Source organism: Stegastes partitus, unplaced genomic scaffold (assembly GCF_000690725.1).
Source record: "Stegastes partitus isolate 25-593 unplaced genomic scaffold, Stegastes_partitus-1.0.2 Scaffold37, whole genome shotgun sequence".
Lineage (NCBI taxonomy): Eukaryota > Metazoa > Chordata > Actinopteri > Pomacentridae > Stegastes > Stegastes partitus.
In genome coordinates, this window is record NW_007577768.1 from 1,044,947 (window position 1) to 1,064,265 (window position 19,319).

General features: G+C 39.6%; 1 protein-coding gene across 3 annotated transcripts in view; it reads left to right on the forward strand.

The window, feature by feature from the left end:
• arhgap10 (Rho GTPase activating protein 10) overlaps nucleotides 1-19,319 on the forward strand; it is a 62,840-nt gene that overhangs the window by 14,530 nt on the left and 28,991 nt on the right. For all 3 annotated transcript variants that reach the window (XM_008302794.1, XM_008302799.1, XM_008302803.1), the window contains exons 4-18: nucleotides 487-558; nucleotides 719-820; nucleotides 2,502-2,612; nucleotides 4,111-4,215; nucleotides 4,660-4,789; nucleotides 5,335-5,441; nucleotides 5,610-5,704; nucleotides 6,387-6,468; nucleotides 6,651-6,693; nucleotides 6,804-6,872; nucleotides 7,355-7,429; nucleotides 10,711-10,795; nucleotides 13,617-13,675; nucleotides 15,070-15,175; nucleotides 17,033-17,192. In XM_008302794.1, the coding sequence (XP_008301016.1) occupies nucleotides 487-558; nucleotides 719-820; nucleotides 2,502-2,612; nucleotides 4,111-4,215; nucleotides 4,660-4,789; nucleotides 5,335-5,441; nucleotides 5,610-5,704; nucleotides 6,387-6,468; nucleotides 6,651-6,693; nucleotides 6,804-6,872; nucleotides 7,355-7,429; nucleotides 10,711-10,795; nucleotides 13,617-13,675; nucleotides 15,070-15,175; nucleotides 17,033-17,192 (1,401 nt within the window). The remainder of the gene's footprint in view (nucleotides 1-486; nucleotides 559-718; nucleotides 821-2,501; nucleotides 2,613-4,110; nucleotides 4,216-4,659; nucleotides 4,790-5,334; nucleotides 5,442-5,609; nucleotides 5,705-6,386; nucleotides 6,469-6,650; nucleotides 6,694-6,803; nucleotides 6,873-7,354; nucleotides 7,430-10,710; nucleotides 10,796-13,616; nucleotides 13,676-15,069; nucleotides 15,176-17,032; nucleotides 17,193-19,319) is intronic.

The following is a 19,319-nucleotide window of genomic DNA, read 5'->3' on the forward strand; positions in this document are numbered from 1 at the left end:
ACCTGCCAAGACACTTTGTTTGAACAGCTTAATTGGAATTGTCAGCGGACCAAGAGACTGAGTGCTTATATGTTAGATGTGACCTCCTTGGCTGGTTGACTGACTCTCAGGTTCTAACGACGCCGTAAGGCTGATTAAACCATGTAGTTAAAGTGAACACATTGCTCATGTTTAGTAATATTCACACTGTGCCTTCCTAGCTCTCAAAGCTAATCCTGCTAGCATGCTATGGGCGATAGAGAGTAATAATTAAGTCTAACCGAACATATTTCATCCTGAACCAAACTTTGCATACCAAATGCTTCAGGACAAATACACATACCATTGCATCCATTAGAGTTACGTAATTTAGTCTACTAAGATTAGTCAAAGGGTCAAACTCCTAGATGCTAAAAAAATATACAGCAGCAGTCACTCTTTACCTAAGACTGGAAATTATTTTTGTGTCATGGTGCAATAAATAAAGAACATGTTTTCCCTCTCTAGATGAAAAACATCACAGAAACCTTAATGAAACCTTTGGAAAAGTTCAGAAAAGAGCAGCTCGGTACAGTAAGGGTAATGTATGACAATTCATTGCCTCTTCCCAATATGTTTTGTTACTTTTCATGTATCTGTTTGTATGCTTGGTGTGTCTGATTTCTTTTTCCTCAAGAATTAATGTCGTATTTTTTCTCTCCTTATGTTTTTCCACTCCTTCCACTGTAACTTTTTCAAGGCGGAAAGAAAGAGGTATGAAAAAGAAACAGAGAAGTACTACAGCTCTCTGGAAAAGCTTCTGAATATGTCAGCAAAGAAGAAAGAGCCCCAGCTACAAGAGGTATTTATCCTTTCCTGAACTCTGTGACAGAAAGGTACCATACAGAATACGTATTCATTATGCAAACAGATATTTTATTTAGTTTGTGAATTTGTCTTCCATGCTATGAGGAAGCGCCTGGCTGCCAAGCCTGGTGGACTGTGTGAGTTTCCACTGACATGCCTTGCAGCATCAGTTTTCCTGGCTTGTTTGAAAAGGAAATGTGTGCACTTCTGTGCTGTACTATCGAGGCCAACCATGGCTGCTACAGTTTACAAAGCAGTCCCTGCTGCACTACGAGGAGATGACAATTTTAAATTTGTGGAGAGTTTAGCAACGTCTTGTGAAACAATGTTCTCTTCTTAATGTCTTTGTCCCATGATGAGCCCTTGTTGACTCGCCCATATGTTGTATACACTACGCAGAGAGGACACTTGAAACTGTTAATGTTGTAAGTGCAGCTTGTTCTGTTCTGTGACTCTTCTGACACAAGGATCTGTGGTACAAACACGGATTTCTATCACACTTGAATAAATAGACCGAGGGATTTATTCACAGCTGAAAGAGTCATTAACATTATCAACACTCCATCAGTTGTTAGTCAACTTAATGAACAGTGCATGTGTTATGGAAACCAGTGTGTGAACTCTGAGCTTACTTGTTTCGCGGGAAGTAAATTAGAAATGCGTATTAATCAGCAGTTGATGCTTAGTAGAAAATATTGCGACAATGTTGCTGTAACAAAAAAGTATATCACTTATTAAAGTTAAACTATGTAAGTGCCCAGCTTGATTTATTCAATTGTGAATTTTGTAGAAGTTATACTTTAAAACTTTGCTCCTTTGTAGTCCTTGGACGGATATTATAATTGTGGTTCAGCAAATTACTTAGCATTCTCACAGACTAACCCTTGCAGAAAGAGGGAAGCATATCCACCAGCTGACTCGGTCTTTTCTGTGTGTGAATTCCCTCCCCCAGGCCAAAGACAGACAGGTTAGATTAATTGGCTACTCCAAACCGCCCATAGGCATGAATTTGAGTGTGTCATCTGTCTATACATGTGATTTTTGAAGAAACTATAAATTCAGGGTGTACTCTGCTTCCAGTGTCAGCTGGGATAGGCACCAGGTTGCTTGTGATCTTTCCAAGGACAAGCGGATAGTGGATGGATGGATGTATTGTTATTCTATTACTATTACTATTTATGTCCTCATTTGTCTCACTGTGTCAGTCATTTCCACATTGAGCGAGGAGGAATGTAATTTCATTCCGCTGTGCACTTTCTCTTATATGGTCTGGAGGACAATAACATTCTTTTTGACTAATACCGTTTCATTTGTCCTTGAAGAGGGATCCCCCTCCTTTTGCACTTCCTTAGGTTTTCTTCTGTTTTTCCCATTACAGTTCTTTGTCTGTGTGTGTTGCTTTTCTCTGAATCAAATATGATGGAGCCTGTTGTATGCTGCGCACACCATACAGCCCTCTGAGACAAACCTGTTATTTGGGGTTATTTAAACTATCTCGACTTCAGGGTCAGCATTTGATTTATCGACTGCAGTATGTCTTCTGTAAGAATGTAATGCTACACCAAGAAGAACTTCCCAAACTGTGCTGCACCAGAAACATTGTGATGTTTCTTCTTTGCTTCCATGCATCTGCCTTGAACTATAATTATCGTGGTGTGTGTTCTCCACCTCTTCAGGCAGACATCCAGGTGGAAGCCATGAGACAGCAATTTCAGGGGGAGTCGCTGGACTATGTGTGCAAACTGCAAGAGATCCAAGAGAGGAAGAAGTTTGAGTGCGTGGAACCGGTATGTGACTGACCTGACTGACGTGGCTTTTCCCTTCCATTAAAAAAAGTATTGGTGGTTTTCCAAGTCTTACTAAAATGAATACTGATGTCTGTGTAGATTCTCAGTCATGCAGATCATAGTAATCTTAGGAGCCTCAGTCAAACACAACTGGACTTCTCTTTTAGGTTCTTCAAGGCATTTTACCTCTCATCCAAGCGGCTTGTTCAGTTCTACCTGACTGATGTGAGGTTTCCAACAATACTGATGTGTTCACATTAGGGTTGGGCATCAAGAAACGGTTCCAACTTGAAACGGGTCCCAAAGTTCCAATTCCAAACTAGTCATTAAGAAATTTACCTTTGTTTCTATCGGTTTTTACACAACTTTACTTCCACTAGCTTCAAATAAACCGTTTTCTGCAAACAATTACCGTGTCTCTACGAGGCCTTGACTGTCCGTCTGTACCGTTAGTCATGTGAGTGGAATGCATGCATGTCTTACCATCTAATGCAGTTGTCCTGATATATCGTGAGGGTAGCATTATTCTCAGTTAAACTGCTCAGCCAAGTTGCTTGACTAGCAAGTGAAAAGCACAAATTATGTGACTCTGTAACAATCATCTTAATTTAGCGAAGTCTGCTACGAAAGGCTTTACAAGGACAGGCTTGGACTCCTTCTTACATTCCTGTCTCTTATCCTTACAGTGAAGCAAACCTCAAAATATTCAAGAAACCAGAACTGTCAACCCACATGAGATTAGGTCTTGGTCACATGTCCTGAAGTCTTTTACCTCAGAATGAGAATTAGCTGCAGCAAAGAGGGAAAAAATGTATACCCCTTTTTCTCCCCTAAGTTCAGTCAAGACTCATTTGAAGCATCAGTAGACTCACAATTAAACCAAGTTGGTAACTTTTAAAGTTACACTGTATTTAGTACTTTTTTCCCTCCATGTATAGTAGATCCCCACAGTGAAAGAATACCTTCTTGCAGTTGTGTCATGACAGAATCCATCACAGCTTGAAACAGAACTACTTCCTAGGGAAACAGAAAGACAAACATTTTTTGCTAAATACATTACCACTTTGAAAGATATAGACCCAATTTAGTTGAGTGAATCTGCTGAAACTGAAGCATGTGAGCTTCACATGAACTTTAGGGAACCAGGACTCTGAATTTTGTCTTCCGTTTCTAAGAGCATAGTCATGTTTCAGGGGAAAACCTTCATGGCCAGCAGATGAAGCACAAATAGTCGCAGAGCCCAACACCTGCTGTCATATCCATATGGGCACATGACTATTGACTTGAACAATCCTAAACCTCCGTCATTAAAAGCAAAGGCGAAATCTAATATGTCGCACGAGCTTAAGTTTCTGTCTCAGTTGAAAATGACTAAACAGTTCCATCATGCTGTGTCATGATGTAACAAAAGTGTTTCGTTCTGAGTTTCTCTTTCATTTGATGGCTCTTTACATTTCTGTCTCTTATCTCTTTCTTCCTACATTGTGTATTCTTTTAGATGCTGGCCTTCTTTCAGACCGTCTTCACCTTTTATCACCAGGGCTATGAGCTTGCCAAGGACTTTGATCATTATAAAACAGAACTGCAGATCAACATTCAGAATGTAAGAAAACTACATTTTTTTATTGTCATATTTGTAATTTGGTGCATGTCAAAACTGTGTATACTATTTGTGCTTTCTTGATCTACCATAAGAAAAGTAAAAGTCTTGAGCATAGTAAGCTCAAAAGTGACTAAATGGCAGAAAGGCCTCTAAATTAATTTAAATCAGAGAAAACCTTTGAGTAAATTGTCTGACTCTGACTAACAAATACTTGTTAACTTTTTGTGTCAGTCAGTTTTGTTTTTCCTGTTCTACAGCACTCTGTTTCAGTTTTACTTTTGATATGACTACTCACTATTTAACAGACTTCATGGAGTTGAAGGGGTTTTCTTCTCGGGAAGCCCATAAGTTTTGATTAGCAGTGCTCCCTCGTTAGGAAGGTCATTCTGCTTTGTATCAGGAAGTGACTTTGTGGAGTGTGTGTTTGCTTCCTCTCCCTTCCAGACAAGGAGTCGATTTGAGGGGGCACGGTCAGAAGTGTTCGAGCTGATGAAGAGAATCAGAGAGGCACCACAAGAATACAGACAGACCAGCCCTATTAGTTGTGAAGGCTACCTCTATGTACAGGAAAAACGTAAGGCTTTGATACTGAGCATTTCGTATGAGTACTCACATTACACTCATTTATAACATATTGCACAGAAAACAGCCGTACTGGAAGACAGAATATTTACAAAACAGACAAATATTTTCTGCATAGTGTAATCAGACAAGGGTTTTTTTTAGTTTCTCTTTTAGTTTCTGTATAAATGTGTACATGGACTCAATATTTCCGATATTTCATCAACATCTACCTGCAACTTCGGTGGAGCGTGATATATCAGAAATGTTGCTGAAGAAGAGGCAAATCTGCATCCAAAGAGACACTACTTGCTGACATTGTGGATGTCTTCACTGAAACTGCTGACTGCTATTTATTTTTTCATGTCACTCCACATTTCACTCACTCACAAAATCATATATTTAGACCACTGTGCATATTATTCTGGGAATTTCCGCATTGGAGTATTATGGGACTACTACCAGTATTACAGTGTTTTGCTGCAACTTTTCACAGCTGTGTTAAACAAGAGCGACTGTTAGGATTCTCATTGTTTTCAATGTGTGTGTTTTTTTTAGGACCACCCCCCTTTGGTTCAAGTTGGGTCAAGCGCTACTGCACATTTGTCAAAGAGCAGAAGATCCTGCACATGGTGACTTTTGACCACAGATCTGGTGGAAAGATTGTGAGTAATCCCAGAACGCACTGCTGTGGGTTATTACTGCCACAGTTGTTTTTTTTCTTTCTTTTTTTTTTTTTTTAATCTCGACCACTGTCACTATGTAATATTTTACTTTTCATATTGACATGCTACGTTTGTGATATTTGTCTCCAAAACTATTCTATTTTTCAGGGTGAGACGGAGTCCATCACACTCAAATCTTGCCTCCGCAAGACAACTGACATGTTGGACAGGAGGTTCTGCTTAGACCTCGACATAACCGATCGGTACTTTATCCTTTTACTCTGTTTCTCCAACATGCTGCAATGAACTAGAATTTATATGTTGTGTTACAAGTGACACACTTGCCTGATATAAATATTTTACCCTGGATGATTCTTGCTGCATCTCGATACAGAGTATTCACATGCCTCGTCCAGAGTACCCATACATCTTATAGATTATCTACTGTGATATTCTCCATCAGTTTTGCTAAAGAGCTTAGCACAGGGCAGGGCAGCAGGACTTCTTTTGGAGGGCTGCCCTCACACACTTAGCTAGGGGGATTTGTCACACCCCTCTGTGCCCTCCCGTTATAGATATCTCATTTTGTCACACAACTTAACCCTGCCCTGCCCCTTTTCTGTAGTATTAATAGAAGAGCAATACCCCAGATTTAGTATGGAAATGTGAGTGCACACATCCTTTTTGACTGTGATGAGTAATTTGATATCCATCTGGTCCTACATGATAGTAGGTGTCAGAAACCAGCTGGTATGACTAATAGAGCTCATGTCTGTAGTTACAGCAAACTCAAGGTGCATGTGCCCTTGGCAGGGGTTGTCTTTTAGTTTTAAAGAATACTAAGCACATTTGATGTTTTATATTGATGCTGGTATCCCTTAATGCCTTGCTTCATTGTACCACTAAGGCTCTGCCTAACGCTGATGTGGTATGACTCTCTCCCAGCCCAGGGACAGTGCTTACAGTACAGGCTCTGTCGGAGGATGACCACAAGTTTTGGATGCAGGCCATGGGTGGGAAGGAACCTGTGAGTCAGCCTCTACAATGTCATCATCTACCACTCACTCTCAGCTTATGTAGCTTTGCTGTGTTCTGTTTAACTGCCATCTTATACAAACCAATAGTTTTTAGCTTCATATGCTTACCGTATATACCTGCACTTTACTCTATGTCACAAGTGTTAAGTTTACATGCTTATTATTTTAACAGATTGGACAGTATCTTGGGAGGACTTTTTCTAAAGACAGAGGAAGTAAGTGTGTCTCTTCACCAGACCTTGTGTCTGTAAGACAGTATTATAAAAAATATAAACTTCCAATGTGCTTCACCACATTTTAAGTTTTTGTTTTCTTCTTTCTGTAGTTGATGCCCAGTTGGATGATGTGGGTTTGAATTTTGTGAAGAATTCCATCAGTGCCATAGAGACAAGAGGTGAGCTTCAGATATATTTGATTATAAAAAAATATGGGAAACACAGTCCAGAGAAATAAATGATTATTTACTGTGTAAATTTAAACTGGGTGTTGATATAGGAACGGGTAACATGTGGGTAGTATCATTATTTTTACACAAGGGGGCAGACTTTCTCCAGTATCAGAACAAAAAGCTGACTGGCAGGTACTGCAGGCAGCATGTGCTTTAGGTAATGTAAATGTCATAGCACTAAAGTTCTTATTAATTTGCTTCAGTGCTCATACTCATCAGAACTTCTTCATTCATTTGTTTTGTTTAATTCCTCATCTGACAAATATTTCTACATGCTGTCAACTATGCAAAAACACTTGGTTCAGATTGCAATGACTTATTCATGGTTTTGCTATATGGTTTCCACACATTGGCTTGTCATTGTTGAATCTCCATAAAAAAGGTTAGACGAGTAAAGTTTTATTTTTTATTCTGATTGCTATTATTAGGTATTAATGATCAAGGCCTGTACAGAGTCGTGGGGGTAAGCTCCAAGGTCCAGAAGCTCCTGTCATTGATGATTGGTAAGTTACAATCCATTCTTTTCCTTCTTCTTTCTGCTCAGTAGTTGGATTAGAATGCTCTTGGTAGGACCTGAATAAAGTTAAAGTTTTAATTTATATGCTGCTGCACTATCTCTGTGAAATTTAGTTGCCTCTAGTTAGGTGAATGTGCTGATATAATGGATGTGTCTCTTAGAAGCGATATTAAAAAGATAGCAGCTAGCAATCCACATCTCTCTGAAGTGCAACAAGTGCCAGCGTGTATCTTTGCCCTGCTTTCATTCAGCTTTATATCCCCCAGACAACCAGACAGGGTCAGCCCTATTCACGGTCTTGCGCTTTTTGGCTTTTGCTTCATTAGTACACCACTAAGTCGGCCTCTCGTGCTCGTGGCTGGCTTAGTCTGTCAGTTGCCTTTCTCAATTTTCCTTATGCCTCTCACTTGTCTTGAATCCCTTTCACTCAAATGCTTTTCTATAGAGCTTGTCCTCTGTCCTTTCCATTGCTCCCTGTCTGCTCTCTGGTTTCCTGCTGTCTCCAGCAGACACCAGCTCACTTTCAGCTCTGTGTTCAGAATGACAACAAACTCAGGCAGCCGCCAGCCTGTCTCAGCTTCCTCTCCAAAACCTTCCAGTCTCTTAACGTGCAGACTCATGCTGTAGACGCCATTAACATTTAAAGTTTCTTTAAACCATGAGTAAGGTATAAGAAACTTTCATCTCTGGTGTTGGCATTCCACATATTCTTGTGAATGAAGGGAAAATACAGATTTCATTTGCACTTAAAGTTTTGTAAATGAGTTATTACATCAAATTGAGGGTATCTTTTCATTAAACTTTCCTAAATGTAACTCATATTTGTAGTATAACTACACTTCATGTTTTAAATTGTTCTTGCTCCTGTATATTTCATCCCTGAAATGACTTAGCTGTATGACAGAGATTGTATTACTTCTGCACAGACACATTCACAAACATTTCGTGCACACAACAGTTCACAGTGAGTGGGTGAAACAAGCTTTAAACCCTGAAGAAAGACTTTGGATCCTCCCACTCCTCCTCCTTTTCATCTCTCACCCACCAACATGGCCACAGTCCAATCAGAGAGGACAGAGTGATAGAAAACTCTCCCATCATATTACAGTACAAACAAAGACAGCGGCACCTATTGAATGACAAGCAACAATATAACAGGAAGAAGACTGTAAAAATGAGCTCCATTCTGTCTCTGACCTGTCTGTGGTACAGACAGAATGGGCAGGGGAGTGTGTGGCGTTTGCTGGGATGTGACTGAAATAGTTGCTGAATGAGAGGTTTTGGTCCTATAGTTATATATGCAGAGTGAGGCAAATTTGAGGAAAGCTGCGAGTTATTTCCGAAAAACAACTTTATACGTTTAACACTTTATGGTCTGAGATGGAAATGACCATGAGTGCACTAAACACTGATTTAAGTGTCCAGGTAGGGTGGCCCATTGGTCTGTGAGATGTAGTCACATGCTAAAAAGGTTTATGTTTCTCCTGCTTCTATTAAATATCATTTGAAAACAATATCTTGAAACAACACTTAAGGCTTAATTCACTCACTTGCTTGAAAAATGTTTTCCTGCTGCAACTTTCCTCACACTGTTCTTAGTATGCGGCTCTCTTTGCACCCAGAAGCTAAACAGATGACTGGGGAGGGTCATTCACTCATTTATCTCACCTTTTCAACCTGCGTGCACCTGGGTGGTTTCCAACCTGAAGGTCAAGACCCCTACAAGGGGCAAATGCAAAGATTGGGGTATGCACAAACAGGGCTAGTTTAAACAGTGTGTTGTCCAATTGTATGAAACATCAAATAGTGTAATAGTTGTTCTGAACAGCTGCATTCGAAGGTGAAGTTAAAAGTCATCTGTCAGGGAGAGAGAGGAGATGTAATATTGTTTATATACGAGGATAACACAGCACATTTTTAGACAGTTTTACTGTAGAGGACAGTCATAGTGTTGCACTTGGTTGTTTACATGAAAGAAATGAAATAATGAAAAAACAGAACATGAGAATGAAGTTTAACCCTGGCTCCTTTCTGATCAGTCACAGCGAGAACTGGGGGTAAATGTTGGCTTGTGTGTTACGCAAAGTTACGCAAATGGTGCACTACAGACATCCCTCAATCCACTATCAGACAGTTGTGGTGGGTTGGGGTTTCTTAAGCTGTTTATCCAAGAAACAAGCCTTTTTGACGACGTATACTGGCCACTTGAGAGGTCACAAGATTGTTAAAACAAGGTAGACAACTTGAACACAGGAAGCAACCACTGACAGTCGGCATCCACTGTACATCTTAGCCTTGTCATTTTGGTGTCAATGAACAGATATTTGTATAGTGAAAAGTTTTTTCTGCTGGCATCACGTCATGATCTGCACTTTGCCACAAAGTACGGTGTTGTCCCCAAGAGCTTAAAGTCATTAACAAAGGTAAAATAATTAGGAATGGCACTGCGGTCCTTGGTGCTCCTTTGCAGTTGGCAGCTTTGTAATCAGTGCTACTCCAACCACTTCATTGCTGTTTTTGCATAGTTGTCCTGAGTAAATCAGGCCTATTTGTGCAAGGGCAGACCACAGAGCCTCTGCAGGCCCCCATCAATCTCACATCCAGAGACACACCTGGATACAAACACTCAAAGAAAACATTTGCTTTGACATGTTGACACTGGACAGGCCATTTTGTGGATAGCATAACCAGAGAGACACACAGTCCTCCTGTCAGCAGTGCTACATGAAATAAGAAAAATACATTTCCCCCACTAACAGACCACCTACCACCCATGAAGCTAAAGCCTGTGTGGTGACTCAGGCCCTGTGCCGTACATGTGTCTGACTCAAAACGCTTCACTGACACATTGCACTTCCACATCCTCTGTAATTCATCATAGGTTATTTAAGGTGTGACTAAAGCCCCCTGAATTTTCAGCACAACACACTCTTGGAGTCCCTGTGGAGTCAGTGAAGTAGTAAGGGATTAATTAAACTTGTAATGAGTGTAGAGCCAGCAGCCCTCTACAGAAGCTGCAACTTCCTTCCATATCCACTGGGGCTAGACTCGACCCCCAAGGCTAGTAGCAATGCTTTTATCCTCATATGGCTAATTACAAGTTACATATTTATATTACATATTTGGACTTTCTAGGCTGCCCAGAAAACAACACACAGTCCTTGGCTATGCAAATTATGAACAGATGAAATAGAACTATATGAAATAGTTTCTTGGTGGCTGACTCAATGAATTTTTGTAGTGATGATATTTTTGTGATTCATTTAGATGAGAAGAGCAACGAAGTGGATCTGTCTGCCAGCGAAGACTGGGACGTTAAGACAATAACAAGTGCACTTAAGCTTTATCTGAGGTAAGGATCAGTGCAACCCACATGTGCTCAGTATTGATAATACTGCTGGCAATATTGTTAATTTGCTGTACAGTGATTGTTTAAATTAGGTAACTAATTTTCCTTGTCTCTGCTGTGATCACTTTAACCCTTAGAGCCCTACGAATGCACTTTGTGTCCAAATTCATCGTTTTTTCTTGATTGAATTGCTCAGGGAGTAATTATTGCAGCGAGGTGTAGCACATGTCAAATCAATGCCACCTACCTACAGCTGCATACAGTCACTGCAAGTAGACTGTTGCATGTGGAAACCTTGGTAAAATAAATCATGTAATGTATTTCTGCTGGGTACTAGGCACACATTTTCTAAATCATAGAATATCCCACCATCATGGTTCTGATATTACCAGATTCCAGACAAACTCCTCTCACACAACTATGAAAAGATATCTCTTCTGCCAGAATTTTATGGGGATTTAAATGTAAAAGCAGAATTTCACAATTCATAATGTTCTTTTTTCATAATATAAAGACTAATTTAAGAGCCCTGCGAGTATTATCATATGAAATGATGGAAGATCTGGATAGCGTAGACCGTTCCAAACAACAGCAAAAATAACTAAATGCAGCATGCATGGCTTGCCTGTATAGTGAATGTAAATGTGCAGGTAAATTAATTACCCTGAGAATAGCCTCGGTCTAATAGAGTTAACTCTCAATATTATTATACATTCATGTATATATATTTGTCAAGTATCTAGTTGAACTATTACAGTTTGCACCTATGAACACTTTAAACTTTTAAAAGGGAACATTAAGTTGTCTGAAAGCTTTTTTTTTTTTTTTTTGGCACAAGAAGAAGCTGCGTGAAGCCTGTTAAATTCTATTAAAGTGATGTCACTTGAGTCAGTATCAATTGGGGCTGAAGACTACAAGTCTTAAAATGAGAAGAAAAAAAGTCTAGGGGAGTATTGTTAGAAAGGAGTGAACTTTTCAGACCTCTGGAACCTGCTCCCCATCTCTGCCTGAGGCTAGCAGCTCGAGGCTACATTAACTTCTAGCAGCATAAGATAAGAATTGCATTGTGGGTAAACTAGAAACCATGTTTTGGCTCTGCTGCACTGATTTTTTTTCTTTTTTATACGTGAGCCGTTGTGAGTCCGACAGTATTATAGAAATGCAGTGACATGACTACACAGGCTTCATATGCAATTGATCATTTTGATTAATCTTCTAAATCGCTAATCTGTATTAGTCAGAGCTGTCGTGTGTCAAAGCGAATCCGCTTCTGACCAAAGACAGCCCCAGCAGTTAATGGATTTGTTTTATTAAGACTAAGATGAGTAATATTCTCTGTGTTCACTTGAGTAAGAAACATTTTATTCATTGTCAGCTGTCTTTTATGAAATGGCTACAGACTTAATTTTGCAGAGTTTTGTGTAATTAACTCATTGCAAGCTCACATTCCTGATAGGTGTGTTTCTCATTTAGCAGCTTCTTCCAGGTTGGCAGAGTGTGGGTGAAGTTTAAAGATTAAAAATGTAGCTTGGCTGTATGACGCTAAGACGGTTTCATTTAAATGCCAATTAGTTTATGTAAACATAAATTTGCAACAAATTAAGTTGTCTGTGTTTGTTTTAAGTGAAACAAAAGAGGTATTTAAAGTGGTGGAAATCCCTGTTTTTTGTTTTTTGTTTTAAAAACATCATAAAAATACATCCTGCTAAGGGTGAAGACCACATTGGTGCAAACACTTTCAAACGGGGAGTCCCAGACTTTGAGTGTATGCCATTCCTGGGCTTTCTTTCTCCGCTTTTCTTGTCTCTCTCCATTGTCAATATCTAATTAAAAATGCAACATATGAGAAAAACACAAACGAGAAGGTAATACAGCATTTTGTTTGGTTTTAGGTCCAGTAATGTGACACATATTAGAAAACATTGTGATTGTATGATTACCTGTTTTTATTACAATTTATCTGTTCTTTTATCCGCATAATTAAATTATGGTCATTCATGCTTATTTTCTATAAGACTTTTTGATTTTAAAAATGAGCATATTTATTGTCAATTTGCCAATAATTGGAACCATTTTATTTGACAGTGCTGACATGTCAAATGCAGAGTAACAACAATAAAGCATATTCCTAATTATTTATTTGTATTTCTATACTGCTAACTAAAGTAAAATTATGTTTGTTCATGTTGTTGTTCAAGTGACCGCTGCTGTTTAAGAGCAAGGTGGTGGAACTGCACTCTATCAACGAGCACTCTGATTAGGATGGAAATGACAGACCTGTTCAGAGGGTTGAGATTGTGTTGTGATTGGCTAATTTTATGTCTCAACCATTTCCAGGAGGCAGTTTGTTGTAATGAGCTTTGGACTATGGGACATAATTCTCTGTTTCAAATAAAGAAGAGCTCCGCTGTATTCAGTCGGGCAGCACTTGCTGCAACATTTAGTAATTGCTGAACATTGTTTAAGTTAACATGGCATATCTGTATTGTTGTGCTATATTAAACCAAGCTGAGTGTTATTCAGATTTTTCTTTTACTTGTCTGGCCTGCTGGAATAAAGCAGGGTCAATTTCCTCAGTTTCCTCTGAGGCTAAGTACTTTTGGCCTCTCTCCAGCTGCAGTGTGAAAGTACCTTCAGATGAACTTGGTTATCTCAACGCGTGCACCATCTAATTCCATCCCCTGGCCTGGCCACATTAATCATTGCTGTGTGCAGACCCTATAAAACAGTGTGCCAGCTATTTCTGTCCCCCTTGCTCACTTCAACTCTTCTTCTCCATCCACCCCCCCCAACCTTCTCTCTCTCTTCCACTATCTCTGTGAAGGAGCCTTCCTGAGCCACTGATGACCTATGGACTATACAAAGAGTTCATCAGCCCTGCGAGTAAGTTCTCCCAACTCTTAGACCAACACTTTATCTGAGTACAGATCATAAGCAAACAGCAGTGTGTACATGAGCTGTAATGGACTTTTCATTAGTTTAAGCACTCCAGTCTAATAGTTTGTTATTCTTCAGAGAGTTGCTGAAAACATGCAGTGAAGTAAATAATAAAAACACATTTTTAACCAACTTTTTCTGAACTTTGTGCTAATGGTTTAAGGGAAAATTAGTAGTATTGGTAGCCTAAAAGCTATGGTGTGATGGTGTGTGTCTTGAATGCTAATTAACTACTCTGTTACTTTCAGCTTTTAGAAATTTGTTCATCTCAGCACTCGGTATTTGTATTTGAGTTCCACATTACCAAAGAGTCTTTCAGCTGACTTTGGGTTAGACATACTTTTGACGCGTCTGTCTCGTACCCCTGTGTTTCTGGCATTTACGACATATTTTAAAAGCAATGGCAGCTTATGTCCATTTTCATATACTTTGCTACTAAATTTGTGGCCACATACACCAGATTCAGAATCAAAATGGCACAGTGACCTTGAACTGCAAAAATACCACCTTTTTTTTTTTTTTTCACCCACGTAACATAATTTGTGTATGAAATGTTTTAAAGCAAGCCAAACTTGAATCTTATTACAACAAGTGCTATAATTGGATCAGGTTGACGTTTTTATCAGCCGCTCGCAATGCCCTCATAACGAGGGGGAAAAAATGGATTAGCAATGAATATTTTTTTGATGGATGACAGCATCCATAAGAAGCTTTTTCCATGTTTAAATCCTTGTCGTTCTCATAGTAATGATATTTTGTGTGTCTGTGTGTCTGTTAGTGTGTGGGCGGTCAGATGCCCATGTGTGAGGAAATGTTTAAGAGATGATCTTGGGGGTTTTAACACAACCCTTTTATACGGTAGCGACAGTAACGTAAAGCTATCTCCTCCGCCAGCATAGTGGTCCCTGCTGCCAAATTCTGGGTGGCTTCAGACCATATATCACCATCACACCTCTTCTTCATTTATTTGAACCGGAATGTATCTGCCGCTAACGCTTAATCCCTTACTCTTGAGGCTGATAGCCTCTGATTATTGTGTCCTTAAAGGTCCTCTAACTTTTCCTAATTTTGAAGTGTTTCTTTTGAGATTGCCAAATAATATTTTTGGGGTGTTTTTGGCATTATAGAGGCTTCTTTTCTTCCACTTATTTGGTGTTTCTTGTACCACATTGTGACTGTGTGCTGCTCAGATCAACAGTGTATATAGTGTTTCATCATGTCTTTAAATTTCCTAATGTGCAATATTTGATCTAAGCTGCTGTGGCTCTTTGCCAACTGAGGAGCACAGAGAAATGCTTGTAGTTTAATATGAGTGCATGGCTGTTTCTGCGTTTGAACAGAGGGCGGTAGTCCTGAGTCTCGCATCCAAGCGGTGCACTGCCTGGTCCACAAACTACCAGAGAGGAATCGACAAGTCCTCGGGCTGCTTATGAAGCATCTGGCCAAGTGAGTGTTCATAGTTCCTTGGTCATAGTTCACCCAATCTCCACCCCCTCTCTCTCTCAGTTCTCTCTTTCTGCTCTTCCTGTCTGTCTCCTTATTCTCACTCCACATGCTTTTTCTCTCTCCCTCTCTCTCTCCCTCACTCCCACTCTCTTCACTCCCCCTTCCCTGCTGTCACTCCATCTCTTCTCTGTCTACTCAGTGACTGCTGGGTAAGAAAATTGATGCTGCTAGCGTCTTAACATTTTTTTTTTTTTTTCCTAATTTCGCCTTTTCTTAGGTCATTTTGGTGAATATTTAAAGTTGTTGAGGGAGGATTGTGTAGCTTACTATACCTGTTCATCCTGCCGTTGTGCAGTGCACCGGTTAAGTGAAATGAAATAGACCACTCAAATTAAGCCCTCTCTTGAGATTACTGTATTCACCCCTGGATGGACCACTATTGTGCATCATTCCATTTGTGAGATTAGATGGAAAGAAAGATTTAAGAAATAACGTTAGCTAACATTACAAGGTTTTACCTCAGCAAGCTTTTTATAAACTAAATATGAGCAAATTGAAGATAAGTAAATAATCCGTCTTCCCTGAGGCATTGAAAGTCTGGTGGATCTTATTTCATAGAAACCCGCTGCAGAATCAGGCTCTGGTAAAAAGGCAGCGCTATTGAAATTGAATTTGGATTATCCAGCGTGAAATTCTCCAGACTGGAGAGACTTGAATATTTTTCTGAAGTTGGCGTGTGTGCATGTCCTGCAGGGGAAGGAAGCAAAGCCAGAATTTCACACTCCTATCTGAAATGGTTTCAGAGATGTTATAAATGTGAGTTGTCACCAATGTTTTTGTCTTCAAAGGCATCCTTTGAAGCTATTTAAACTGTCTCTGCAGCTGCGCTGCATATCATCATATTTTGAGTGTGAAATCTCTTCACCTGTCTGTATAACTTTTTCTTCAAATAAAGGTTGGCTCTACTTTTTTGACCGGCGAAGATAAAGTTTTATCTACAGAATATGTCCCAATTTTAAAATGGATGTAGGAGACATCCAATGATATGGTGATCCTTCCTTAATTTAAACATTTACTGGTGAGGCAGACCAGCTCTGACCTGTTTGTGTTTTAGTGCTGTAAATATGATCAAAATAGCCACTTTCAAACTAATTCATGGTTGCATCTGAATACAAAAGGAAAGCCTTATAAATGGTATGTATGTAGTTTTAAAGACCAAATGGGAAAAATAACAAATGTGCAGAAAAGTAGAGATCAAAGGAAGGTTTAAAGTCATTTAACAAGATCATGATGTATCTTTTGTAATGTTTGAGCTTTTGCTCATTGCAAATTCTTGCAAGGTTTTATATTTTATCTCACCTGACAGAGACAGGACACTTGTGGAGCTGGAGTTTGAATCCTGCAATTAGTCCTGCAGTTAGTGGACGACTTGCTCTGCATCACAAACTAAAGTTGTGTAGAGATAACTTTATAAAGTTATTACAGTTTTAAAATATAAAACATTAACTTTCAGGCCTAATTTTACTAAAAAAATTAGATAAATGTGTTGTGTGTGCGGCCATCATCTGCAAACTAAATGAAACACAAGACAAGATGTGTCAAGATCTGGGTGGTTTACCAAGTTCAGTTTTGAGGTTGAATACTTGTCCTGTATTTCAGGGTTGTTTTTTTTTAAGCATGACTTTTTTTTCATTATTGTGGTGTTCTCTGTTTCATTAGAGAAATAGTGATCCATTATAATTACCGTACTGCAGCTTAGTGCTGTTTTTCTGCCTTGTCCTGCCTTTTAATAATCCATGAAGTTGAATTGGTTAGTCGGACTAAAATGTTTATAATGTGAGTTGTTATTTTTCTCAGTGTGGTGGCCCACAGCAAGCAGAATCTGATGACCGTGGCCAACCTGGGCGTGGTGTTTGGGCCCACATTAATGAGGCCACAGGAGGAGACTGTCGCTGCCATCATGGACCTCAAGTTCCAGAACATCGTGGTAGAAATCCTCATCGAACATCATGGAAAGGTAACTTGAAACTAAGATTTACCGTACTTACCTACAACACTATATCTTTCATACAAAATATATTATCTACAGGACTATAGGAAAACTTTCTGTTCTGTTTTGTATTGTACTCTTGTTTTCTACCAGAATGTCTGTTTTTGATTGGCCAAACCTTAACTGCACTGACTGTACGCATCTAATTCATTCTGTCAGTGCAGCATTTATTTGGTGTATAGTTGTGTTTCTACTTGCCATCCAGAAAGCTAAGCAGCATAGGCAACACAAGATATAATGACAGCACCAAATGAAATCTGAGGTGACATGACATCAGTAAGCTGCACACAGCACCTTTGTGTTTACCAACCTGGGTGGCGCATAATTACTTGATACTGAAGGATAAAACAAAATGTGCAAGCGAAGCAGAACTGTGTTTGTAAGTCCTGCTTTCTTGCCATGGAACACTTTTCTTTTATTCAGAAGTTTTGTATTTTGCTCCTATATTATGATTTTGCGGTTTCTGCTGGTAGAGACATGAACATACTGTACTGTACCTGACACCTAAATTTTATTTGGGCACAGTAAGAGTCTCAATTAGAGGAGAAGTGATGCTTTTCTTGTGTATATTTATGCAAAAAGCTTGCGGAAAAACAGTTTGAACAAATGCAGACATGCATCATATAAGATGATGGGTAACGTATGGCCCGTTTAAATAGATACATATTGTTTTTATTTCTTTCTTTATCAAATAATGAGCAAAATTCAAGTTCTCAAGTAATGAGACGTGTACCACATATAACTTGTTCTCCAGGGACAGCATACCCTTCACCCACTTATTACAGTACAAAGGAACTAGACAGCAGCTTAATTTACAGAGTTTTTGAATGTGGCCAATAGGGGGAGCCCTAAGTGCTTCTACCAGGATTAAACACATGGTATTCCCTTCATTATCAATAGTCTGATTATTGTTTAGATTACTGTATGTATTTTATTATATTTGGAAGGTTCTTTGCCTGTCTGAATACATTTATTTTGGTTATGACTTGTTTCATAACCTGTAGTTCATTGGATCGTGTAATCTTCCCAGAATGTCATTAATCGGTGTCAATCCTCAAAGGGGGATAATTCTCCGTGTCAAAAGAGAAAAAGGTTTGAGATTAGTTTTCTAATCTGTTTGAAGCAGTACTGCACTCTGCATAGAATCAGATGAAACTAGGAGCTTTTAGTGTGTTTTTTTTTTTTCTTTCAGCTTCATTAAATTGAAGATGATGTGTGTTATGAATAATATCTCCACCCAAGCTCACAAATCTAAAATGGGGTGTGAGAAAATACAGAGGCTGGATGAAAACCAACAGGGTATACAAATGTGCTAAAACAACACCAGCAGCCTAGTGTATACTGCTAGTCTGTGAGACAACCCAGAGGTATCCAACACTGGCCAGGTGATAAAGGATGTAGTGTTAGAATGCAGCAAGAGCATTTTGGAAAGTACAGCATGTTAGAGCAGGGGAAAAGTTGAGCAGACAGACAGACAGGCATTAACTTCCCTCACAGCGGAGTCCCACTCCAGACTGTTGATACCCCCAGATACCAACAGTAGACTCTGTTTTACATTCACCTCCATCTGCAGAGAGAGGCGAGAAGGGGAGAGAGAGAGAGAGGCAGCAGAAACTCTCAGCCATATCAGATTTCTCACTTTTTCTATCTGCCTTTCTCCTACAAACTTTCTCTCTCATGCCCCCTCCTCTGTGTCTGCCTCCCTCGTTCACACTCTGTCTCACTTTCTCTGCCACTTTCTCTCTCTTTCTCTCTTTCTCGCTCACTCTCTCTTTCTCTCTCGCTCGCTCTCTCCTCCCTTCCCTATCTCCCTCCTCTCCTCGTCTGTGATCCTTTCTGAGGCTCTGCTGAGATTTCCTCTCCTCTGCAGCCATATTCTCTTTTAACTCCACATCTGAAGTTTATATGTAAACACGGCCCGGTGTAAACAGGCTGCGCCAGTTGGCCAGCCCTCCTCAAGTCCAAACCCTGTTTATTTTACTTTCCACTCTTTCAGAGAGTGGGTCAATTTCTCTAAGGAGAAATGTCACCTTAGCTTAGACCCAGATTTCTGGATGGGATGTGATTGCGTTATATGTGGGGCTGCTGTTGCCT